The sequence below is a fragment of the Anoplolepis gracilipes genome, chromosome 11 (genome assembly GCF_047496725.1).
Source record: "Anoplolepis gracilipes chromosome 11, ASM4749672v1, whole genome shotgun sequence".
Lineage (NCBI taxonomy): Eukaryota > Metazoa > Arthropoda > Insecta > Hymenoptera > Formicidae > Anoplolepis > Anoplolepis gracilipes.
This window is the reverse complement of record NC_132980.1, coordinates 6,368,572-6,395,299: the sequence shown is the minus strand read 5'-3', so window position 1 is coordinate 6,395,299 and position 26,728 is coordinate 6,368,572. Positions and strand designations below refer to the sequence as shown.

The 26,728-nt window shown below is 32.8% G+C and overlaps 3 protein-coding genes across 6 annotated transcripts in view; all 3 read right to left on the bottom strand.

Annotated features, from left to right (window-relative positions):
* Window positions 1-7,942, bottom strand: part of Emp (epithelial membrane protein) — a 36,765-nt gene extending 28,823 nt beyond the window's left edge. Inside the window, exon 1 of the mRNA XM_072902439.1 lies at window positions 6,875-7,942. Coding sequence (XP_072758540.1) covers window positions 6,875-6,932 — 58 coding nt within the window. The 5' untranslated portion in view covers window positions 6,933-7,942. The remainder of the gene's footprint in view (window positions 1-6,874) is intronic.
* A 7,573-nt stretch (window positions 7,943-15,515) lies between these two features.
* On the bottom strand, window positions 15,516-18,671 carry Nd-49 (NADH dehydrogenase (ubiquinone) 49 kDa subunit). Its single transcript, XM_072902443.1, has 4 exons — window positions 18,525-18,671; window positions 17,812-18,245; window positions 16,643-17,114; window positions 15,516-16,140 (listed from the first exon to the last, which is right to left on the bottom strand). The coding sequence occupies exons 1-4, from the start codon at window positions 18,623-18,625 to the stop codon at window positions 15,735-15,737; spliced, it is 1,413 nt and encodes a 470-aa protein (XP_072758544.1). The 5' UTR covers window positions 18,626-18,671; the 3' UTR covers window positions 15,516-15,734.
* Window positions 18,672-18,969: 298 nt separating this feature from the next.
* Window positions 18,970-26,708, bottom strand: LOC140671236 (ankyrin repeat and SOCS box protein 16). Of its 4 annotated transcripts, none has more exons than XM_072902438.1 (6): window positions 26,339-26,708; window positions 24,089-24,141; window positions 22,946-23,289; window positions 22,179-22,419; window positions 21,869-22,112; window positions 18,970-21,307 (listed from the first exon to the last, which is right to left on the bottom strand). In XM_072902438.1, the coding sequence occupies exons 3-6, from the start codon at window positions 23,287-23,289 to the stop codon at window positions 20,754-20,756; spliced, it is 1,383 nt and encodes a 460-aa protein (XP_072758539.1). In that variant the 5' UTR covers window positions 24,089-24,141; window positions 26,339-26,708; the 3' UTR covers window positions 18,970-20,753. The 4 variants fall into 4 exon arrangements, with proteins under 4 accessions (XP_072758539.1, XP_072758535.1, XP_072758536.1 ...); XM_072902434.1 differs by lacking the exon at window positions 26,339-26,708 and adding an exon at window positions 26,162-26,330; XM_072902435.1 differs by lacking the exon at window positions 26,339-26,708 and adding an exon at window positions 24,599-25,177.
* Between the last annotated feature and the right edge of the window lie 20 nt (window positions 26,709-26,728).

Here is a 26,728-nt window from a genome sequence, read left to right as displayed (position 1 = left end):
ACGTGCTCTCACGGGATCTAAAGTCGCGTGTCTTCATCCATCGAGACGGAAGAGCGAATAAGGAAAAGGACTTGGCTTTAATTCGCATCCAAACTTCGTGCTCCGCGTATTCTGGCTTTTACAATTACTATGTAAGTAAAGAGAGAAGCGCGGCTGATTGCTATCGTAAATAAAATCTCGTAATGAGAGAATGCGAATGTTTCTCCGATTCGATGATGAGAACGCGAATGATTCGAGTTCGTTGAACTCGAAACCCGCGAAGAGTTCTATCGAGCTAATGTTTTTCCGATTGCTATACCCGCTGGGAAATGAGAGCATTAGCAAGCATCGGGAGAAATTTATCTCGTGAAATTATCGTTTTCTAGTTCTCGCAATACTAGGAACAGATAATGATAATATCTTTCTGATAGAATCATTTTCCACTCGATATAACATTTCAGTATAAAAATTATGATACAATCTAAAAATCTAAATTATAGCTAAAAAAGTTGAAGAAAATTTTGGTAAGTTTTTACATTAATTTACACAGCACAAATTATATATATATATATATATATATATATATATATATATATATATATATATATATATATATACACAATAATGAGCAAATATAAATTTAAAATATTATAAAATATAATTTAATAAAATTGTGAATATATTCTCTAATATATATATATATTAGAGAATATATTCACAATTTTATTAAATATCATTTTATTAAATACAAAAATTTTTGAATATACATTTATATTTTATAATATTTTTAATTTATATTCGCTCATTATTGTATCATTGTCGATTAATATGCATCTGGGTTACTATTTAGTTTCGCTAAGAATTTCTTTTTGTTTACGTTCGTTTGCCATTGTGTCATTGCCAGTACGCTTCAGAGAATTATTATTTAGTTTCGCTAGGAATTTCAAAATAAGTGTAACGATACATTTTTTTGATAGAATTAATTACTTTTGCACCTCGATAAAAAGTTTCAATATAAAAATAATACATTACAATCGAAGTCGTAGAAGTTGAAGAAAATTTCGTAAGACTAAAAAAAAAAAAAACATTATCGACTTCTTTTTCATGTTATTCTGTTTACTTTTTGCGAAAACCAACTTAAAACAGATAAAGTTCTCACACATTCTTGGAATCCGAAGGAGTGAAAAGGATGGAGAATTAAGTCAAGTCTAATTGCACTAATTGCTGGTTTTAATCATCTCTTCCGTTAGGTTATATATAGCTGTTCTAACACAACTGAAGAGAGAGAGAGAGAGAGATAGAGAAAAGGAAACTTTACTTCAAAGTTAGCTCTAGACAAGCAAAACCTGACCTTAGAATTTTTAAACGTTCTCCGAGTTACGTATTAATGTTTACCTCATGTTTTTCATATGAACTAATTTTAATACTTATTGTTCTTAACTATAATTATAGAGAACAATAAGCATTGCCATATGAACTTATTGCAATACTGCTGTTTTGCATTCTTATTACATTGCGAGAGTATGTTTTACAGATCATAATAATACAATGCAAAGTAAAGCAGGCATAAAGTCTGCTCGTGTAGCCTTCAGTAAAACTTCTCGTACCTTTCGATTTTTACCTGTCAACATCAGCGAAAAATTATTCAGAAATTTGAAGCCAGTAACATTTAATCGTGTTTAAAGTTTTATCATCAATACCATCGATTACTAAAATTTTTCCAAAAAAACACGCGAACGAAAACCACAAAGCAACGATGAGTGAATAATTTTATTAAACAGTATTTTATTAAATATCATTTCATTAAATATTATTTTATTAAATATCACAATTTTTTTTTAACATATATTTATATTTTATTATATTTTTTTTGCTTATATTCGCTGGAATAATTTGTGACAAGTTTTTTTCTTACAATGGGTAATCTGTAAATCGTAAAATTGAAACTTTTACAGGTGTGAAATATTGATAAATCGATCACTTTCACCCGAGAAGCGTTTTATCGCGAAAAATCAGAGACGAGTAACATTTCGAAAGTTTACATGAGAATTATTATCGTTTTCATTAATTCTCACGACGTGCGAAAAAAATATAATTTTCAAAGATATTATCTATAATATTTAAAAGAAAAAACATTTTTCAAAAAAAAATCACAAATTTCTATAACATGTATTATTGCTCTTTTTCAGCAGAGCACGAGCAATTTCTCGAAATACGAGACTATTATGCTACGAGACTAACTATGCAAAATTTGCACTTTTTATTTGCTGTCGACTGTCAAAGGTAACATGTCTGAAAAGACATTGGAATATGACAAATTCTCTTGTTCAAATAAAAGTATAGCGAAACGCAGTGGTATATAAAAGCGAAGTACGCGTGTATACACGTATTTGCATGCAATGATTACTTCTTGTTATATAAGAGTGCTTCCTGTTCTTACGCCACATAATATCACCACATAATATGTAAAATACGCCGGGCCTGTCTTAGATATTCCTCGCTCCTAGCGTGTCACTTGTGACAGGCAAATATTACTAGATGGTATAAGAAAATAATAGGTAGAGTTTTTCTTTTTTTACGCCGAACATCTCTGCATACTTATTATTTCATTAAATTCCGTTTTCCCGTAAAAAAGCGAAAATCAAAATTCATATTTAAAATAATTTAATTTAATTTAATTACAAAAATTATCACTTTAATTAAAACTTTACAAAAATTGTGAATTTATCCTTGCTTATTGAACATTCTTATTAAAAATTTCCTATTTAAAATATTTCCTTATTAAAAATTATTAAAAAATTAATAATAATAACAGGGTGTGGACCAAACCAATATTTAATATAATTATTAAAAAATCTTAAAAAAATTCGAATCTCTCATCTTAAATAATATTTTATAATTTTCTAGCTTATTATATATTTTATAATTTTACAACTTATATATAATTTAATTAAAGAAAAACATTTCTAATAAGCTTCGCGTAAAAACCCAAGGATCCCAACTACGTCATTGAAGTATCGATCGACGTCAGGTGAAAACGCTATCGAATGCCTTGCATGGCATGCACGTGTTTAAAGATTCGTCGAGAAAAGCAGCATACCAGGACACCAGATATATGCGATGCACTTCGTTAACGATCGCGGAACTCGTCCTCGGATAGATTGTCCGACCGAGGTCGACGTGAACATTAATAGTTGCAAAGTTCATCCTCCGGCCAGCAAATAACACGTCTTTCTTTCCCGATAGACAAAGAGAGAAAGAGGGAGAGATATATCGACTGTTTACAATACTTTGAATAGCTCTTAATTATTCTTGCGGATTCATAACGCATACCTTTTTTCCCATTATTATCATCATCATCATCATCATCATCGTTAAGTCTTTGAAGGACTTTGACGTCAATTCTATCGATTAATCGATCGGTCCCTCTCATCTGGTAACATAATACAATAATTTTACGGATATATCGGATTTGAATCGATGATACGAGACAGGCCTCGTACTTTGGCTGACACATGTGAAGAAAAAGGCGGTGATCGTCTGGTTTTTATATGCCAACTACGGAAACTCGTCTGGCAGACCCTTGTTAATTAATATATTGCTTTGACGAGGATAACAGATGCAACGATGAAAACAATCGGTATCGATTTAAGTCTTGCGTGACAAGTTGACAAGTAGCATTAAATTATTTTTAAAGAAAAACATCGAATAACAAAAATAAAAGAGATCTCCTTGAAATGATTTCTGTCTAATTACATGAAGGAATGAGGATTTTATTTTACATATATCTTTTGCTACTTTTTCATTTTGCTTCATTTTTATATTATTTTTTATTTATATTTTTATTTGTATATTTTATATATTTTTCTTTGTATAAAAAGAAGAAAGAAAAATGACGCAATATATTTTTTTATTATCTTGAGTTTGTCGAAGCGTTTTGAAAATTTTCAGAAAAAGATGACGTAATCGTATCGATCATTTTTTCAATAAAAGAATTTCCGATAATATGTGAATGACAAATATGTGAGAATTTAATGAAACTTATTATTCATCGTGCACGAGCCTTCTGTTTGGAATTAAAGTTATGTTAAAATAAAGTTTCTGTAGAGATTCCGGAAGAATATTATGGAAATAGTTTGTTACGTCACTATGTGGTTGAAGGAATGATAAAGTAATTTTTTCCTCTGAATTAATCTCTTCAATCGTGACATCTCTCTCTCTCTCTCTATCTCTCTCTCTCTCTCTCTTTCTCTCTGTCTCTGTATCTCTTCCCGAAGTAAACATCAATCAGAAATTAAAACTGGTACAACACTAATGAGAGTTTGTTAATCCTGTCAATACAAGAGAATGATCTTTACGTATATTGAATGACAAATATTATCAAATGAATAATTGAAATCGTGATATAAAAAATGTGATTTTTCCATATTTGTACTTCGTCACTTTGCGAGAAAAATAAGACAGCTTTTAATAAATTTAATTTTTAGTATTTAATTTAAAATAATTTAATAAAAAAATAAATAAATAATTGATAAATTTAATTTTTGCCACAAATTATATACACATAAAGGTAATCTTTTACACAAGTTTAATAATTCTTTTTTAGCAAAAGTAAAAATTAATTTCTTATTTTCACACGAGACAGAGCTATTTGATATACTGGAGGAATTAATTATACATACATATACATTGTTTTATTTTAATAAAAGATTTCATAATTTCCGGAAATACGCCCGCGGGGATTAATAACTTGTGCTTTCTAGCACTATCGGAGAACATGCAGAATTAATATATTGGGTCACGCGTCATTTTACGCACTAGTGCAATGAACCCGAGGAATTTTCGAGAAGTTCAGGCCATGTCACTCGAGGTGAAAGTAACCGGACGCCCACGGATACGCAAGGTGATAACAGGTTCTTAAAATCGTCGTCATCGTAGGACCTGCCCTAGCTGAAGGAGAGAGAGAAACATGAAGCTACACAATACCGTGGTAAATAAACCGCAATGATTCAGTGTGGTGGACGTGCGCGCGATGACACATCCATTGAATCGAATTAAGAGCAGCCGCTACAACCGTGACATTACTCGCGAGGATCGAGTTAATCGCAGCCTCTCGGCCGGTCCAGACATCTCGATTCATGCCTCCTCGAGCGTGACCAACTTATAGATAGAACACAACGTGGAAAGATGATTTGAAAAATATTTTCTTTACAAAAAAATATTACGCAACTGACAAATAGAAAAATTGAGACGGAAAAATAATTAATGATGGATGATTGTATCGATGAAATTAATCATAATTATTCGATCGAGCCGGAAAGCTTATATATATGATTATATGTGAATTAAGTATGAAATATATGTCGATCTTATCGCGCGCAAATTATTCAAAAAAATTATTCCAATTATGATAATTACGTTGCAACAAAAGTTCTTACTTTGTAATAAAATCATCATATAAGTTACAGAACACTTTTCATTTCGCGTCACGTAATTTTTTACGAATCAATCTTATATTTTTTTCTTTATTTATACCGTTAAATATAATTAGAAATTTGATAAGAATCTTAAAAATTTAAACTATCGAGGTTACCTTCGAATTTGCATGAGAATTTTGATCGATTCACGTTGACTTCATTATTCTTGTCCGAAAGCACATTCTCATGACATCTGGTCGATTGATTTGCAGAGTCGACAATCATCGTCACAATTATAACAATTTAACCGCAAAATGTGCAAACTTGGTACGCAAATATCGCGAACGTTTTTAAACACCTTAAACCTCAATAATCAATACACGAAGTATACGCTATATAATGCACGTGCGATTGCGTTTTTTCGTGTCTCGATTATCATGTGTGCCTATGCAGTTTTTATTTATTAAATAAAGATAAATGTACAGTGTGAACACATATATGTATGCACAAATGCACGAATATTACGTATGTTATTTAAAAGCACGAATTTTAAAAATTAAAAATTTATTATATATATATATATATATATATATATATATATATATATATATATATATATATATATATATATATATTACATATCATTATTTATATAAATTTTCGTCGATTAATTTTAATTAGGGAGTATAATTTTCAAATATTTAACTTCTTCTGTCTTGATTATCATGTGTGCCTGTGCAGTTTTTATTTAAGAAATAAAGATAAATGTACAGTGTAAACACACATATATTGTATGTACAAATGCACGAATATTATGTACGTTGTTTAAAAGCACGAATTTTAAAAATGACAAATTTATTATTTATATATATTACATATTATATATTATTATTTATATAAATTTTCGTCGATTAATTTTAATTAGAGATAATAATTTTAAAATATTTAACTTCTTCTTTCAGACTCTTTAATCTCGCGTACTTTCATTTAATAATTTTCAGTTAATTATTTCCATACACATTTGTGATAATTTTATTTTTGGCATTAAATATCATTCGTCCGAATCTTTTGTAGACGGCGGTAGATTAAATCTCACTTGTTTTAGAAAAGATTTTATTCTAAAAATGTTGAAGATGATATTTGATTATAAATCAAGTAAATAGATACGTTAAAATATGTAGAAAATGCTTACGGTATAAAGAATAATTACAAAGTGTCAAGTTTTTTTTACAGACGCACTGCTCGAATTTTCAGATAAAATTGTGAAAAAAGTGAATTTTTGAACTTTCAGAAAAACGATGATTAAGATTGTCTAAAATTACTTTCAGACAGATCCGAAAATTCAGATAAAAACGTGTCTAAATTCCTGAGTAATATTTTACAGATAACATTATCAGAAATGTGTCGAAAGAGCAAAAGACATCTGTTCTACGACTTTACGGATTGATCATCGATAGAACATTCTTTCAAGTACTTACACCATCGTCTGAGAAAGCCACCCTGCAGTTTGGCACAGATCCCGCGTTGCACCCTCATCCTGACCTGTGTTCACCCCGTGAGATCACACAGCACACCGATCGTCTCGAAATAAGAAGAAGATGCGAAGATGCAAATGTGCGGCCCCCTTTTTTTTTTTTTTTTTTTTGCTATCTCTCTTTCTTGCCCTGGATTTTCGGTATGCACAAAACACACCGATCTGTCAAAGAAGACCCGCTCGAAACGTCATTCAACGCGGTTGAACGTTCGATCCCTCGAGTTTGTCGTCCTCGTCCTCGTCGCGTTTTCTCGCGGCGACCTCGAAGAGCTGCTGGCGCACAACTTGGCTGGAGAAAGTCGGTCCTCCTCTCGCTTCAGCTAAAGCTAAGTGTGCCGGTCGAGCAGGCGTTATTATGGAGATGTCGGGTCCAGGGGCTTTTACTCTTCTCGTCGTCGTTCGAAGAAACGTCTCGCTAAGACATGTCTCGCCCAGTGGATCCTCCACGATCGATCGATCAAACCCTCACGGCGGTATCAGCCACGATCGCGCGATCCTCGCCGATCTACGATCTCGAATCCGGCACGTGAATATACACTGCTGCTACTTCCTCGATCGCTGGTGGCCGCAACAGTGATCGTGGGAACCGATCAACGGTGATGTTGCACTTCGGCAAGGTAGAGGCATATATACAATCCAGGAGGTGGGAGCGATATTACAGGGATGCTGATGAGGAGAGGAAGAGAACCGATAAGAAGAAGAAGAAAGAGAGGGAAAAGAAAAGAAGAGAAAGAAAAAGAGAGAGAGAGAGAGAGAGAGAGAGAGAGAGAGAGAGAGAGAGAGATCGGATAAGAGTGGAGAGACGGATGGATCGAACGGAGAAGAGGGATAGAGGAGGAAGAGGGAGAGAAGAAGATGCTGAGGAATCGATGCGAAATTGAGCGGAACCCGGGACGCGCGCGTATGTGTTGCGTTGGCGATCTGACGTGGACGTGGTGTACGATCGGTGCGAGATCGGCCGAGACACTGTCGAGAAAGACCGCCGCGATCCTCGCCGCGACCCGCTCAGGTGAACGATTTATTTCTGTCCCCCACTCGCCGCTCCACTTTGCCCCCTTCGGGTACGGCCGTTCAGTGCCTACTACTACTACTACTACTAGCTCTCTTGAGGCCGCCGCTACTCCTTCATTCTTCGATTCTCCTCATCGCGAGAGTCCTCTCCTCCTGCTCCAGCGACCCAGGAGCGTTTTATCTCGTCCCCGGCCCCCATGTCGCCTTTATTTTACCGCAAGTGAAACTCTCTTCATTTATTTTCCCATTAATCTCGTATCTTTTTTCCCGTTCAAATACGCAACTGTAAAAAGTTGGAGTTTATTTCAAATGATGTAAATATGGAGTGATAATTTTTCCATCAGTCGTGGAGAAAAATGAAAATTAAACTTTACAATTATAAATTATAGAATTATAAAACATTATTATAACTGTGACGACATGAGATGTAGATATAAATATTTATATACGAATTAATAATAATAATATTAATAAATTATAATGTAATAAATTATTGATATTAATATTAATAATTTATAAAATACTCGAAAATTAAATTAAATTTTGAAAAAAAAACCAATACCGAGATAGCGTTCCTGAAGACGAGGTGTCTCCCGCTTCCTCTTTTACCCAAATGACACAAGTACCTGTATCTACACTCTGTACTCGATCTATAGTCTTCTCTCGCTTTCACCAGCAATAGATCGTCCTCCTTGTCTCCTTCTTTTCCCCTATTCCCCTTCCTCCTGATTCGTGTCATAACTTTGTCACAGCGAATTTTTTTCTCTCGCGCTTCTCCGTTATCTGACAAATTATACATTCTCATACCCGATGTGACAATTTTGAAAAATTATAATTAGCAATTCGCGAGGAGACGAAGATATAATCATGAAGTATAATAATTCTCTAGAACGTGTTTTACGGACTTTGACAGTTCAAGGTATAATGAGCTTTTGCAATTCTACATTATCCTCATTATATGGTGTTACAAATGGGCTTCTTGTTGTGAATTATGTAGCATCAACTTGCAAGGTCTTTCTAACAAAAATATCAACGCATCTTCCTTGAATTAATTAGTAATTAATAAATATTAAATTTGTTAAAAAATAAAATTTTACTTTCAATGAATTCAAGCTAGTTAATATAAAATTAATTTCTGTATTTAATGCTGAAAATTTATTGTGTAAAGAATAAAAATTTAAATTTGAGAAAGAAATATTTTATTGTTAAGGAAAAATCCATTTTGAAAAATATGACAAATTTTTTACAAAAAAAAAGATATTACGAATGTTTTTTACGTCTCACCAAATATTCTTTTTTTCTAGAATATTTATACATTATTTATGTTTTCGTAAGATTTAAATACAATATCATTTTTTAATGAGCCGACAGGCATGATCCAGGCATTAAAGTCTCATTGAAAACCGAAATATCATTAAAGTATGAATGCTATTCATGATACGATAAATTAATAATTATTATTGTAATGTATTTGACTGGATTCAATGATCTTGCTATATCGAGAGAAAGGTCTGCCAAAAATAACCCGGTTTCAATTTCCGCTAGTGCGTTCATGATCGACAATCGCTACGTGAGATCATCTAATAGGAAGCGATCGAGGACGTAAATGTAGGTTAATACGGAAAATTACAAGTTTTTGCGAGCCCCTCCTCCCTTCGTTCTGGCACTCTTTATAATATTATCGCGTTTCGAGTTTTTTTGATCGCTCGGCGGCGATATTTTTTTTAATTCTAGCGCAAGAAGAGAGAAAAATAAAAAGATTATTACATTCAATTAAATTTCATAAGAACAAAGTCTCTGAGATATTTTGATATTTGTAAAAAGATTTACAAATAAATAAAGGAAAACAATTACACATTCGTAATAATGGAACTTTTCACTCGAATAGTTTTATTTAAATTTTACGCAAAAGTTTATGCTGTAAATTTGAAGAAATGCAATTTGTCAACTGTAGATTGTAACTTACAATTAAAGCCTTATAAATTTTGTTTGCGTTCTCTACTAGATATCATTTGGCATAGTATTTAATTAATATATAATTATATATACATTATTTATATTAATACTATAAATAATTTTTCATAAATTATCAAAATAAATATTTAATAAATTCTGTTCACGTTAGTCCTTGCGAAATGACGTGATGCTTTTATTTATGGTGATAATGACAACAATTTTGACTCTCTCATTTGGAGGGATAACGATAATTTCAATTGCAAATAGCGGCTATCCGAACCGATTAACTCGACAAGCTGATATTATTCGTATTATGTGTAAAACTGAGATTAATCTTATCTAAATTGTTATATACTCTTCTCTGACATTTTCTATCTCTCGACATCCATTACGCAACATAAACAACTTGATCGTCGATATTTACATAAAAAAAAAAAATAAAAAAAACAAAAATTAATGTCTTGTACAAATTGATCAATTTTCACGCTCGGAATCGATATAATTCTTGCATAAAATAAGCTGAGGGAGTATTTTTTATATCTCCTCTTCTTATTTGTATATTATTACTATATATATTTGTTGTTGTATTTTTTAAATTTATTATATCGTAAGATCTAAAGATATATAGATCGAATATCAAATAAAAAAATGTAGCAGTTCAAAACATGCCCCTGAACTGTATTGCTGAAATTATAGTTTGCATAGTAAAAAAAAAAACATACATCTGCCACATCAGGTTTGAAAGGGTTAATACCCCCCGTTAACAAATGCTATAATCGGGCAGGTTGTAATTTGCGAGGCGAAACACGCGACTTGTAAGTTGACGATGATCTTTCACAATAGCAGCCTCACTTTTCGAGCTTGTCGCGAGATACGGCATGACTATAATAAAGACATCGCGCCAAATGCTGAGGTAGAATAGTTAATTGCCACGCTAATTATATTGCAATCTCTGATCAGCGGCAATATTATCGTGTCATTAAGGAATAAATACATACGTGTTCGTAATCGCAAATACTAATATGTATGTATTTTGAAAGCTTTTTTTTTTACGTCGGTCAAAGTGCGACTGCTAGATCAATCGAGTATAATGTAGTTTTATTATATCCCTCGCGATATATGTTGAATCGCGATATCATCATAATAAATTGCATATTCAAGATGTCACAGAACTATATATGATCAGAAAAATATGTCCTTCTTCGAAGATGTGTGTATAACAGATATATAATAATACGTAATTAATTTACTTACATCCAATTTTCATTTTACTTAAAACACGTGTATTTTTCGTCTCTTGAATTTGTCTTGCAAGATTATTTTCAGGACATTTAAAATATTAATCGCGACAAATAATTTATTAATGAGTAAGTTTATTATTGATGAATAGAAATTAAGTTAAAATTTTCAACCTGTTTAATAACTTTAATGACATTTGATTTAATTCTTGATCACCTTGTTTGTATAATGATTTATAGCAACAACGCAAATTCTTATCCGAGCGATCAATTCGATCGATCGTGCAAATTAGCAAGAATGATACCGCGATAATGCTATGCGAGTAAAGCAATTATTCTTCTTTATAAAAATAAATTTCTCGATATTCAAGTATTACTAAATTGCACTATTTATATTTACAAGGAAAAATTTCAAACATAAATATGCCAAGCGGAAGAAGAGCGGACAGAGCGTGTAATTACCTCTCGTTATTGAATTATATGAATGACCAAAATGTAATGATCAGCGAAAGCGAATCTTCCATTTGCGGCATGCGGGGTTTATTTTTCACAATAATTCAGGATATTTTTTCCATTGTACGTTTTGGAAGAATTATAGTCGATGTTTAACAAAATTATCTATTATATATGTATGTGTGTGTAAAATTAATTAATTAATTAATAATAAAAAAAAGTAATCATAATAATAATTTTTTCATAGTTATCTTGTACATTACATATGTTTATTTTATTAAAACACACACACACATATATATATATATATATGCATCTTAATAAAAAAGTGAATAAAATCAAAAAGTTGGTCATATAAAAAAATTCGCTAAGCAAGGAATATTTTAAATCACATATATATATACCTATGACATTGATTTACCGAAGAAGCATTATTAGCCGCAAGGGTTAACGACACTTTTGTTGTTTGTACAATCGTCTCTTTGCTTACACGACAATATATATACATACATACATACATACGTCGCTATCAGCCAGCTTTCATCGGTGATGTAAGTTCCGGTGCTTACTTTGTTCTGAGAAAAAAAAACTCTCATCTTACATCAAGCGCAAATCTTCTCGATATAATTCGAGATATTATTTATTCATTTAAATATGTCACGAGACTGTATCAAGTTATTAAAAAAATATTACCTAATAAAATAAATAAAATATAATTAGTGTTTTTATTTTGTCGAAACAGTTATTGTATTTTTTCTTTATTTTAATTATATTTCATAAAATATATATTTGTGTGATTTTGTTTAATATTGTATGTGATTTGAGCTTACTTTGCTACCATATTTTTCATAAATTTAATATTTATATTATTACACGTAATTAAATATAGCATAAGAAAGAGAAACACGTATTAAGATTTTTCACTGTTTTGTTTTAATCACTGAAATTACAGGGAAAAAAACGTGTTTAAACAAACAGACACGAGTGAAAACTTTGTCCAATAATTAACGAAGATACGCGCTTTTGTAACCGCAATAGAGAGTGTATCTCGATAGGCCTAGTTCTCAGAGCAATATTCTGGAAAGTGACGCGTGGGTATAAAAAGAGAAAAGACTTCAAGAAAACCGACGGGCGCGCGAAAAAGCATCGAAATAACGATGTTTTTTCGCAATGTATGTAACAGAAAAGTAGATTCTAGGTCACAACAGATTTCTGCCTAATATAGCAATTAAATACACGAGCAATTTGACGAAGTTAAATAATTGTTCAATAGAAATAATTAATTTTATCTTTATCTCTTAGAAATTAATAATATCAAAAAATACGTAAATATAATTAGCATAACTTGTACCGATCCAAGGATAGGTGAAACTAACGAAAAAAAGTCCTTGGTTTGGCCAAATTCATTAGAGGAATGCGACGTAATATTTTATGCATTATTTAATGTTCAATCGATAAGATAAATATAACTATATTTTATGATGAAATAAGATACACATAAACGTTTCAGTAAATAAAAGGTTATTTTATAATTAGTATAATTTATGATATCGCACATACACAGTAATGTATGTACTTATATCACGATAATGACTCAATTGCTTCATTGATGTTATAGAAAAAAAACTTATTAAATAATTATTTCGAGTTGTAACGCATGAAATATGCATATATATATATATTGATAAACACTTTGTTTGATATAGGAAAGAAAAACATAGCGTATGAAAAAAAAGGTTGTTTTTTTTAGTTAATTATCCAAGCATAATAAATATAATAGCGATAATGACATTTAATAACATTGAGTTCTGCTTAGATCATTATCAAAAATTTTTTTTATACAATAGTTTGCATAAAGTACAATATAGTATTATACTCCCTTTCTAATTTTATTCAGACAAATTGTTGCAAAAAATAAACCCGAGATCTTTCTTATTTGTCTTCATTATTGTCGATATGAAAAATAACAAAATTGAGAATAACATTAAAGAAAAAATAATTTAATTTTAGAATTTAAAAAACAAGCTATTCTATTTCATGTGATATTCATACGTGTCAAATAAATTTGTTTACACAATTATTTTTCAAGCAAGACTATTTTTAAAATATAAAGTAAACGATCATATTTCAATCGAAGAATTATTTAAATACGTATTTTCATTCCGTTGAGCAGAAATTAATGAGAATTAAACTTTAATATGTCTTTTCATTCAAAATAAGATACGGGATAAATAATAAGACTTTTTATATTATATAAGGAGATAACGCGTGGCTTCTAATTGTAAATTAATCATTCTTCTGGTAATTTATAATGTTTTTTTCATGAAATTTTTTTGGCCATGCGTAAGTTGTACAAAAATCACCAATTGTCTCGCTAACGTAACGCCAAGTTTGGTTTTCACCGGCGAAAGGAATAGAGAAAGCCGCGCTTTGACTTCTCGTCGTGCTTGACAGGAGGACACGGTAATTAGATGAATTACGATTTCCTCCGATTATAGCGAACGTCCATCGTGTTGTGTCTTTATTAGCTACCGAATCATGTGAGGGAGGAAAAAGAAAAGAGACTGATTGTGGGTTGTTGTAAAGGAATTGTTTTACCATATCGTTTTAACGTGTCAAGTGTCGCGCGCGATTTGATGTCAGCCGCGAAACGATTTTTCCACTTTGCGGCCGTCGAGAGAATAAATTCCAACTGCTGTTATAACACGTCAAACTTTATCAATTTGTTCGGCTCTCTACGGAAACGTATAAACGAAGCACGGAGTGGTTTAATGAAATGGAACGACTTTATGGAGGTCGACCGGTATTTTGCAGGCGCTGCCGGTCTCCTTCACGAGCTCGGAAACGAGTTCGCAAATGTGTGAATCGACGATGTATACTTCTACGACACTGCTAAGTTTTTTATGACTAAAGGACGAAAGGAAATTAACGAGTCTTTTTCGCGAATTCTATCGAAATCGATAAAAAATTAGCACTGACACTTTCTTGGACATCAAACAATATATTAAATAAATCTAAATTTCATATCATGTGTAATGACTGTTGTAAAATCAAATGCGAAATATTTGTATGTGAAATCTACGAATAAATATGTATATACGTGAAACATATATATTATATCATATAAAACTTATGAAAGAGACACCATATAAAATTTATGAAACAGAATATCTAAATTTTGAAAGCATGTATCATATTTTTTTCATATTATTTTTTTGTATACAAGATATGTCGTAAAAAGAAAAGAAATTCTTTCCTAATGCATTACAAAAGAACTAATACGTCAAACAAATGTTAAAAAATAAAGAAGCGAGGTGTTAGGTTTCATCTCAGAATTTCTAAACACTCTTTAAATTTCGAAGTTGGTGATGTGAAATTTAGGTCATCGATTGTATTATTTTTCATCACTCTTGAACCGGCTCCGTTATAATAATTATACTATCCAAATACAACCATCTTTTCTGGAAGAGATATAATTAACGTCTTTTCGTCTGCATTGCAAGAAAAAAATTTATTATGAAACGACATCATTCTCCGCTTTTGCGCGCAGAGAGCAAAGATCTCTTGTAATATCTGTTTTTCTCTTTGTCTCTCTCTCGTTTGTCAATTGCATTCTGCACTATGGTTTGCGTGCAGGAAAATTGCGCATCCCTCGGTAATGAAAAGACTCAGAAGGCGCGTCGCGTACCTGCAACCTCACGCTGTACCGCAAGATTTTACAGCATTGTAATCAAAAAAACCAGAAGAGGTACGTCGTTCTTATTGTGCCAATTAACATAATCCTTGAAGATTATTATTAAGTAGTATGACATTATCGATAATGCATAAGGTCGACCGATGCGCGTATATTCGACATTTGCAATATTATTATGCAATATTATTCGAGAAAAAATAATTACAGGTTTTACAGGTATAATATATACAATATTTTCGTCACAGTTTTCTTTTTTATTGCGACGAGATATATACAATATTTATACGCTCACTGCATAGTCACATCTGTACAAGTGTGATTACACATAAACATATGTATCACATATGCAAATGTACGCGCTTCTGTATATAATATATAGATAATTATATTTTACCTTATTTTTATTTTAATGTACTTTATACTATATAAATTACTATCGACTATTAAAGAACTTATCTATCAATCTCGCCGAATACGACGTCTAGTGTACCGATGATGGCAACTACATCGGCAAGGAAGTGCTTGGGCCCCATGTATTGCAGACCCGCCAAGTGAGCAAAGCCCGGCGCTTTGATCTTGCACCGATATGGCTTACTGCTACCGTCGCTCACAAGGTAAACGCCAAACTCGCCCTTCGGTGCCTCAATCGCGGTGTATGTTGCTCCAGGCGGTACCTGGAAACCTTGGGTGAACAACTTGAAATGATGGATAAGTGCCTCCATGCTAGTTTTCATCTCCTCGCGTCGCGGTGGCACTATCTTGGCATCGTCGCATCGTACCTCGCCTTCGGGCATGTCATTCAGGCACTGATGGATGATACGCAGAGACTGACGCATTTCTTCGACACGGCATAGATACCTAAAAGCAACAAGTGACATTGTGAGTTATTATACAATGACATTTTTTATTCGTATCGTCAAGATAGCTTAAAAAATTAGTGTATATATATATATATATATATATCTTACAAAAGATTCGAGTTGAAAAGAATCTATTAATATTAATTTTCATATATTTTTGTATACTTATATATATATATATATATATATATATATATATATATATATATATATATATAATCATGAATAATAAAGATTTTTTATTTAGCGTAATGTACGAGAAGACCCATTGAATTTTGTAAGAAATAAATAATTTAAAATAATAAAGAAAAAGAAAATTATTTAGAAAAAAAAAGTATACAAAAATATATGAAAATTAATATTAATAGATTCTTTTCAACTCGAATCTTTTGTAAGAATATTCGGAAACTTCTATTAACTTTCAAGTTTAATTTTTTTAATCATTCTGTTTTTTTTCTTGTATCTTTTTTAAATAATTGAACTCGCATCTAGAAATTTACCTGTCGTAGCAATCGCCGTTCGTGCCAACTGGAACGTCGAAATCGACCAGATGGTAAGCGTCGTAAGGTGCGACCTTTCTCAGATCCCACTTTATTCCAGAACCTCGTAACATAACACCGCTGAAACCCCAATTGAGCGCATCCTCCGCGCTTACAACGCCGATATCGATCGTACGCTGCCGCCAGATTCTGTTTTCTGTCAGCAGATCCTCTATCTCGTCCAGTCGCTCCGAATACTTCGAGGCCCATACGTATATGTCGTCCATTATACCCAATGGTAAATCAAGCGAGACTCCGCCGGGTCTTACATAAGCTGCGTGCATGCGAGCACCGCTCACGCGTTCGTAAAACTCCATCAGCTTCTCGCGCTCCTCGAACAGCCAGAAGAAGGGCGTGAGAGCACCGACGTCCAACGCGTGTGTTCCGACACCCATAATGTGATTTAGGATCCTCGTGATTTCCGCGAAGAGAACTGCAAGCACGAGAAAGATTTAGAAATTTATGAGAATTATAAAGATGTAAAATATACTAGAGAGAGAACAAATCTACTAAATAACCGATATTTATATTTAAGAACAAATGTAATATTTTCAGACCTTATTTCAAACCATCTTAAATATAAGAATGGTGTCTCAAATCTTTTTAAAAAAATTTGCTGATCTTCCAGATATTTTTGTTCAAAATTCTAGGTAAAGAGAATACTTTAAAGATTTTTTATGCAATTTTCTAAAATAAATTTTTTTATTGTACACATTATTTAATGCTTTTTCATTCATATAAAACAAAACACAAAGACACTTAAGATTCAAATATTAGATTAACTATACTAAACAGCTTTTGTTCAGATAAAAATTTTAAACTTTCATAACATTTTCAATTTTTATCATTAAAAATTAAAATAAAGAATATATATTCAATTTTGTTTAGACATTAAACATATAAATAGATATTTATAACTTACAATTTACAGTATAAGACTAAATTATCAAAGAGAACATTTTTAAAAAATTTTCCGAATCCTAATAAAATTCAATTTTCCTGATTTCCCAGGTATAAAAAATTCTCTACAAATTGCAAGTTTTTCACATTTCTTCAGGAGTATACATATTGGTTTTATGAATATCAACTTAAGATATTCTCAGCTCGAAAAATAATTATATTATTTTTACCTCGAATGTATTTTGCACGCAGAGGAACATCAATGTTGAGCAGCTTCTCTATCGCCAAAGAGAAGCACTGCTCGTTGCACATCATGGACACATAATCCAACCGATCAAAGTAAGGTAGCGCTTGCATGTAGGTCTTATACTCAATCAGCTTCTCGGTGCCACGGTGCAAAAGACCTATATGGGGATCCGCACTGAGCACGATTTCGCCCTCTAGTTCCAGGATCAACCGAAGTACACCATGGGCAGCAGGATGTTGCGGGCCAAAGTTGAGCTTTATATTTTGTATAGTTTGCTGCGCCGCAGGAGGAAACGCGAGGACAGATTGCTTGTCCGGTGGCTGCCAGTCGAGCTTCTCGTCGGAATAAACGTACGGCTTGTTGAACTGCTCGATATACTCCGCGTCCGGATTCCATTGGTGGCCCTTGCGATGTTGACTGCAAACATATGTATTGTCAGTCATATGAGTTTACTAGTATTTTTTTTTTTTTTTAATAAAATGTTTTTAATCTGATCTTTTAATTATCTCGTACAAATTAAATATGGCTAAAGGGCCTAAGAAAGAAAAAAAACTCATGTGTCATGGTAAAAGAAAAACAGAAAATATACAAACAAAAAAGTAATTGCCAGGAGCAAGACAGATAGGTTATGGGGGTTACATAATGCGATGATCACGTCAATCGCCGTGACAGTTGAAGGCGATTAATTTGACTCACACATTGACGATCGCCGGCGTGTTATTCGGTGACAGTAACCTGCCCGCGCCGAAAAATCCGGCATTTTTACGCAGGATCGACCCTAATGCTCTGGCCGCCATGATGCTCACATCACGTCAGATGTCAGATCAGACATTAGACGTCAGGTGCGTACGAAAATTCTACTCTCGAGGTAGAATAAAATTGACCAATCGGGATAAAGAATTTTCTCTGTTTCGATTGGTTGAATTTTCCTTTAATATGATAACTCGGTCGATCATTCACAGATCACATGTTTTCAAGAATTGTCGGTATTACAGACTTATGATTCATTATCTCATACGTAAATGTATTTATCATATGTTTACGTGAATAAAATTATGAATGAAACTATATGAATGAAATATTCCAATCTGAAATAGAGATCCATTCGAAACAAACTATAAAAAAGAGAAAGTTGACGATATGATTTTTATCACGCAATATATTTTTAGCAATTATATATTATATTTATATAATATATGCATGAATGAAAATATAATAGCAGGCAAACGGGACTCGCGACTGGTCGTAAATTGGTCACTTCCCAGACAACATTAAAACGTCTAAAAATCAAACCATATTCAATATATTATTATTAAAATATAGATTAAATATTTTATGTAATGTTTATATAGTAAGTAAAAAAAATAAATAAAATATTAGTAGTAATATTTTGTAAATATTTCTCAAACATTTGCTAAGATATTTATGATACACATTCGTATGATTTGTTCAATTTGAGATTACAAATATTTATAAAATATCTTTAAATAAAAAATATTTATGAAATATTTTGATAAAATATTCAAATAATTATTACAATTATTTCGTACATATTTTATAAATATTGTGTATATCTGGATATAGAAATGATAAATTTCCTCATTATATATGCATGCATGTATGTACAATGAAGACGATTGCCAAAAGTTTGACGTAAGTCACGGTATTGAGGCTGTTATTTCGAGGACAGTGATTAATAATGTGTATGGATCATTGTTGCTCCCACCAGTGGCCAACATTTTACACGTTTTAATCGCACATACGGCCAAATACACATTCGATCATTTATTATATATATATATATATTTTTTTTTTCTAATCAAACACGTTAATTGCAGGTTGCATTCTAATTCGAAATTCCAAATCTTAAATTCTCTTGCTTTATTTTTTGTACATATATAATATATATTGAGCGCACATATATATAATTATATATAACAAAGGTACAAAAGTTAATCACTTGTGTTCGATTATATCGGAAAAAATTCTCTGCCCCATGTTTATCGCTCTGTAACTTTGAAAAGTGATAAACTCCAAAAATATGTATTCCCGAATTCAATGTATAATTCGATAAGCGCATATATAAAGTTTCGAATAAACTGATAACTATATCGTGATATTTATATTCGCACGTTTGAGCAACGAAAGCGCATCCTGTATCACTTTTATCGCGAACGATATATCTTTTTTCACGTACGGAAAAAAGTAAAGAAAAAATACATGCATATAAAACATACATTTGACAACTAACAGGTATATAAGTAAAATATATATAAATATATTATATATATTGCTAATGTAAACTAGATTATATCACGTTGCTCGCCTTTATATGCATTGCAAAAATAGAATATCAACAAGTAGAAATGTAGGAGGATGATGCCTCATCATTATTGTACTCAATTGACATAGACACACATGTGATAGCGCAAAGTGTTTTACATGTTTGATTTTTTTTTTTATAATCTCTAAAAAGTTAACAATCTTTGCCATCAATATAGTTAATTGATTATGGCAATACCTGATATAATATTTGCAGCCTTGTTTTGTGCCAAGTTTACGATTTTGATGAAGCTTCGAGATGCAAAAAAATAATATGTATACAATCCATTAATTGAGATTTTAAAATAATTATATACAGATTCTATTGCATATAATTGTTTTACCGAGACAATTTTTTCACATTTTAATAATATACACATATGTACGAATAATTATAATTATTCACATTAATTAATAAGAATTTTGTCAAACAGCAATAAAATTTTATTTTTGGCAATTGATATAATAATTCACATATCATTTTGCATTTCAAAGCTTCAGCCGAGGCATGGAATATAACAACTGGATCTTTGAAATTTACCAGAAATCCAAGAAAATTCTCCGATAAAAAAACCTCTTTTCTTTTTTCTCCTCTTATAATCGCTAATAAAAGTCGTAAAGAAGATAACGATGCAACGACTGCGGTAGCTGCAGCTTCCTGACGATCTTGGGTAACCTGGTGCCACAGAGCTTGCGAACTATCAGTCTCGCCTGATGGGTCAACGGCAACGGGGTCCTGGCCGCCTCCATCACCAGGGCCTTCTGAGCGTCCGTCAGACTGCTGGACCGTCGTATCATGCAGGGGTCGAAGCTCTCCGCCGCCTCCAGGAGCGCGCGCAGCAGCCGCGGCTTGTCGGCCGTATTTTGCAATGAATTAAGGATACCGTGCGGATCCCGAAATTGCGTCTTGATCACCACCCGGGCGCCGTACTTGAGTAATAAAGCCACCACCTCCACCGACGGATTCTCGTTCGAGGCGACGTACTCGGCGAGAACCGGGCGCAGCGCCGGGCCGTCGTCGCTGCGGATCACCAGGTTCGGATCGGCCCCGCGTTCCAACAACATACACAGGATCTCCAGCCGATTCGGGATGTTGTCAGCGCACGCCACGTGTAGAGGGGAGCCGATGATCGGCGACGTAGCGTTCACGTCCGCGCCTGTATTAATTTTTCTGATTAAATTATGTACATATACACATTTATCCAGGCAACACACAATGTTTATGAAATATTTATAATAATTTGAATATTTTATAAATATTTTTGTAAGCTTAGATTGAACAGATTATAAAAATTTGTCATAAATATCCCAGCAAATATTTGACAGATAAGTTACTTTTACCATAAATATTATAAAAAAATTTAATCTATATTTTAATAATATTATTAATAATATAATGAATTCATAATATAAATACAGTTTTTATAATTTTTTTCTCTTAATGTATATAAAATATTGACATAATATTAAAAAAATAAATAGTAAAAATATTTATCAATATTTATCATAAATGCTGTCTGGGCAGTTTTATAGAAAAAATGAGATTAAATTATTCGTATTTAAAAAAATACCGGGACTTGTAGATTAAATTTATTATAGAGATTGGGACATCGTCGCGCGGACAATCGGCACGCGACGTCCTTCGGATGCCGGGCGATCCGGCCGTGTGCCAGGAGGTACGAAACATCATCGTATAGGTATGACATATCGGAACTCGCCTGCTTGGAGCAGCATCTCGACGATTGACGGGTCTCCCTTGAGTATGGCCAGGTCCAGGGCCGTCGGTTTCTGATAGTCGGGTCCGAGATCCAGCTGGGCTCCCTGCTTCAGCAGCAGATTGATCACCGCCGGGTCGCCGCCGAGGATCGCGTAATGCAATACCGTACGATAATCGTGCCTGGCGTCCGCCATTGCGTTCACGTCTGCCCCGTAGCTCAGGAGTAGAAGCACCGAAGCTATACCCTGTGACATTTGCAGCCGTCAATTTATTTTGTAGAAAAATAATAGCATTAATATTAAATATTGTACCTGTGGCAATCTAGCAGCCTTCATGAGAGGAGTCAACCCGGCACGATCTCGCGTGTTCGGATGAGCACCGAAGGCCAACAGCAGCTCCATGCATTCCAGATCCAGCGGTGACACCAGATTGATCTCGGAGCCGAAGAAGTACCTCTTGTTGGGATTAGCGCCGGCCTCGAGAAGAATCCTCGCAACCTCCACGTGGCGATTCCGCAGAGCCAGACGTAGCGGTTCGTCGCACAGCATAGTTCTATGTCGTAGACAGCATATTGTATTTATAATGATTATTTGAATATTTAGCAAAATATTTCATAAACACCTTTTCATTATATTATTTTATTTTTATTATTATTAATATTATTAAAATATAGATTACATTTTTTTAATAATATTTATGGTAAAAGTAAAAAAAATGAATATCTGTCAAATATTTGCTGGAATATTTATGACACATTTTTATGATGACAATATATTTGCAAAATATTTATTTTTTTATTTTTACTTTAAATATTATATAAAATATTTAATCTACATTTTAATAATATGTCGAATACAATTTTTATGATTTTTTTCTCTTAATGCATAAAATATGTATGAAATATTAAAAACAGATATATTATATAAAATATTTCAAAAAATAGCATAAAAAATAAATATTGTGTGCTGTTTAGGAAACTGATAGTTAAATCTCTCTCAATTAACTTTCTTGCATCTTATCCATATTTCCAGATATACATTGACAATCCAAGAGCTAAGACATCCGGGGAACGACGTACCTGGGGAAGAGTTCCCCGGTGTCCTTCCGGTGGTCCACCTTGGCGCCATACTTGAGAAGCAGTTTCACCAGGTCCAGGTAGCCGTGCTCGGCGGCGAGATGCAGGGCCGAGTAACCGCACTCGTCGGTGGCGTCGATGTCGGCGCCGCGCACCAGGAGCAGCTGGGCTGCCTCGGTGTAGCGTTGCCAGACGGCGTAGTGCAGGGGCCTGAGGCCCTGGGTGACCGGCTCGTTCGGTTTGGCACCGCAGGCGAGGAGGATGCGGATCTCGTCGAGCGGCTGCAGCCGTATTATCGAGTCGGCCAGCTCCCGCTGCAACGGGTTGGCGATGCACTCGGTCGGCATCTACGTGGCGTAAGAGATCGTACAGAGATATATGTATAGGGATAGAGTAGCAAAGAGAGAAAAGGCAAGGATTACATAATTATCGTCTCGCGTATTGGCAGAAATTTGTAACGATATATATCTATGCCGATACTTTTCGATACTTGACGTAACTTGTGCTCGCCGATTTTATTAATTTATTTCCATTTATAGCAGGCAAAATTCGGATGGGTTTTCTACAAAGGAGGGAAACTGAAGAGCTTTCTCAGAAAAACGTGCCAAAGAAATCTTATAGGAACGAGTAAAAATATTTTTTTTTTTTTTGACAAATAAATAATATTATAAAATTAAATAAAATAAATAAAATTATATACAATTTGAATTAATTTAACTCAATTTGACAGTTATTTATTCTTAGCTTAAAATATGATATTTCTCACAAAATTTTGGCTCGTAGGTAATTTCTTTTGCTAAATTATTTTGACTCTAGATTCATTAATTAATATCGACGTCGGTAATGAAATTCTTGTAATATTTTGCGTCAGTATAAAATTGTTATAGATTAAAATACAATACTTTCTCATTAGATGAGATTTGTTCTCATTAGTATCGGAAAATACATATATTGATTGATGGAATATAATACGATACGCAATAAAACCGAATACATAATAATCTGGAATTATATCTTGTTAGATTCATACACGTTCTGTGTGATCTGGGGATAATCGTTTGAGAAAAATCTTTTGCACAGACAAAAGAATCATGCGACATGCATTTTACTATGTAATGTGTTTTTATATTACACATAAATACGCACTTTAATATCGAGTCTGATTTGCCTTAAACGACGAGCACGGAAATCCGATAAATCTGTAATGTAAGAAGATAGGAAGATTAATAAGAACTCATTGATTACAATATAACTCTCTCAGTATACGACATTAAAAAAATTATAATACATAATTGAAGGACCTGCTCTAATAATTAATTAAAAAGAGAGATGTAATAAATTATATTATTAATAACAAAATACGTGTTGTATTTCTTGTGAAATCGTGCGTAAGAAAATTTCACGATCTTTTCTATTATAATCTTGCGTGACTTAAATTATTATAATCACAAATAAAAAGGATTTATATATAAGTAAAAACTATAAATATATAGATAAAAAATTGAGTGTGTAGAAATATAAATTAATATAAAATATAAATAATAATACAAATATTCAAAAAATTACAACACAAAATGAAAATAAGTTAAAATTGATATCGTATAGATTCCGTGAAAATAAATAATATTTATAGCAGACAGATTTAATAGAAAAGACCTCGATTCCCGATCCCGGACATGATCGATAAAATGTATGTATTATCGTGCTAAATCTCTCGCAGCCGCAAAGATTTTCCTCCAACGATGATCCCGCAACGTGATAGGTCGTTTACGATTTGGCTGACAAGTAGGTGAGTTAATGCAATCACGCTGCTCTCGCATCGGGAACATCACTGACGCGCGTCACGAGCAGCAGAAACTCTGCCAAGAGGACGGCGCAATTTTGGCGGTGATGCCGGAAGTCTCATCGTCGTCGACCGCGTCGCGGATCACGCAGTCTGCGTCTTCGCGAGATCTTTTCCGCTTGAATGAACGGCACGCAACATCGTTCTCTGACATTCAGACCTATCGCTCTCATTACGCAAATTAAAAAAAAAATGTAACCATATTTTTTCGAATCATTTTTTTTAAACTTGAAAAAATCCACTTAAACGCAGCCTTGAGATTTGTCGAATTCTTAAAAAGTGTGTGCGTGATTTTTATTTTTGGCAACATTCAACAATCAAGATTTCTCTCAATGACCCAGACAGCACACAATATTTATGATAAATACTTAGAAATATTTATGAAAATATATTTTTTGAAATATTATATAAATATTTTATACATATTTTATAAAAATCTTTATTCGACGTATTTTTTAAATATAGATGAAATATATATTTTATATAATATTTATGATAAATAAAAAATAAATATTTATATAGTAATTACTTTGTAAATATTTGCTAAGATATTTATGGTAAATATTTGTGATCTATTTAATCTGAAATCTTAAAAATCTTAGAAATTTATAAAATATTTAAATAATTATAAATATTTTGTGCTGTCGGAGGAAATTGCTAAATTTGATTAAGAAAATTCTCTCTTTCTCTCTCTCTCTTCCTCTTTTTCTCACTGTAACTTTTGAATTATCAATAACAAAAGTAATTGAAAATCCCTCATCTTGTATCATTTGGCATACATATTCTTAGATTGCTCGCAAGATCAAGATCGATCGGACCATCAGCGCAGCCAGAAACGACGCAAAAGAGCCGATATTCACTGCCAATTTTCACCGCATATATCCAACTATTATAAATATTTAGATTGATGCAAGATCTTGATAATATCGCGCAATTCGATTCAATATTATACTTGCATGTCAAAAAGAAAGTAGTACACATTCCTAGATACTATGGTTGTGACACACATCGCGAGATAATTGACACTTGTGTCACAAAATTGCGGACAAAATATTATACATGAATTTACATTAATATAAAATATTCATATCATTATATTATTAATATTCAATTATTTTAAATAATTATTAGTATTATTTTATTGATAATATATATCCCAATATCGAGACTTGTGTCATAAAATTACAAGCAAAATATTATATATAAATTTACGTTAAATATAATATATTCATATCATTAAATTATTAGTAATATTCATTTATTTTAAAATAAATAATTATTAGGATTATTATCAATAATATCAACTTTCAGAAAATTCAGACAAATTATGGTACGATAAAAATAGCCCGATCGAAAATAATTTCTCGACACTTTACCTTTCGATTTTGCATCGATCAGAAATGCATTCTCACACCGGGGAAATTTATCCCGAGAGAATATCCTCCGTTTGTCACTAATGTCATAATTGTCGGAAATTGCACAAAAGACCGACGACGCATCCGAATCGTCGCGTGTGTGCGAACTTGACATTTCCGCGCTTATTGTTTACTCACGTCGAAGATGGTGCGGTGCTCCAGCATGTATAGAAGAACGATGTCACGTGAAAACTGCCTTCTTCGTCGGGCAATCCGCTCCTATTTAAAGCCTCCGACGAAACGGCGCGATTCGCCGCCCGAAAATAACACAAAGGGAAGGCGCGGGAGTTTGCGCACGTGTGCGTGTTCTCTGTCTGCTACGCAATTTTTGTCTTTTAACGCGCAAGGGATTGGAAAGCTCCCTTTTTTTTCTCTCACCTGTCGATTTTCCAACAAACGTCATCGTGTTTGACGTTCCACGCGATGATTCCGCTCTTCTCACGTGCGTTTGTTTTGAAAATTGCTTGCAATTTGTTTGGACGCACGCGACAACGCATTTGGCGAATTTGCAGTGATACGCAAATCGCA

Bases quoted from the DNA above. Each gene is read 5' to 3' on its own strand.
- Nd-49 (XM_072902443.1), bottom strand. From the start codon at position 18,625: ATGGCGGCCAGAGCATTAGGGTCGATCCTGCGTAAAAATGCCGGATTT. The intron at 18,246-18,524 runs GTGAGTCAAATT...ATATGTTTGCAG, and splicing joins ACGCCGGCGATCGTCAATGT to TCAACATCGCAAGGGCCACC. The intron at 16,141-16,642 runs GTAAATTTCTAG...TGTTGCTTTTAG, and splicing joins AACGGCGATTGCTACGACAG to GTATCTATGCCGTGTCGAAG.
- LOC140671236 (XM_072902434.1), bottom strand. From the start codon at position 26,315: ATGTCAAGTTCGCACACACGCGACGATTCGGATGCGTCGTCGGTCTTT. The intron at 23,290-24,088 runs GTGCGTATTTAT...TACGCCACGTAG, and splicing joins AAATCAGACTCGATATTAAA to ATGCCGACCGAGTGCATCGC. The intron at 22,113-22,178 runs GTACAATATTTA...CAAATGTCACAG, and splicing joins AGGCTGCTAGATTGCCACAG to GGTATAGCTTCGGTGCTTCT.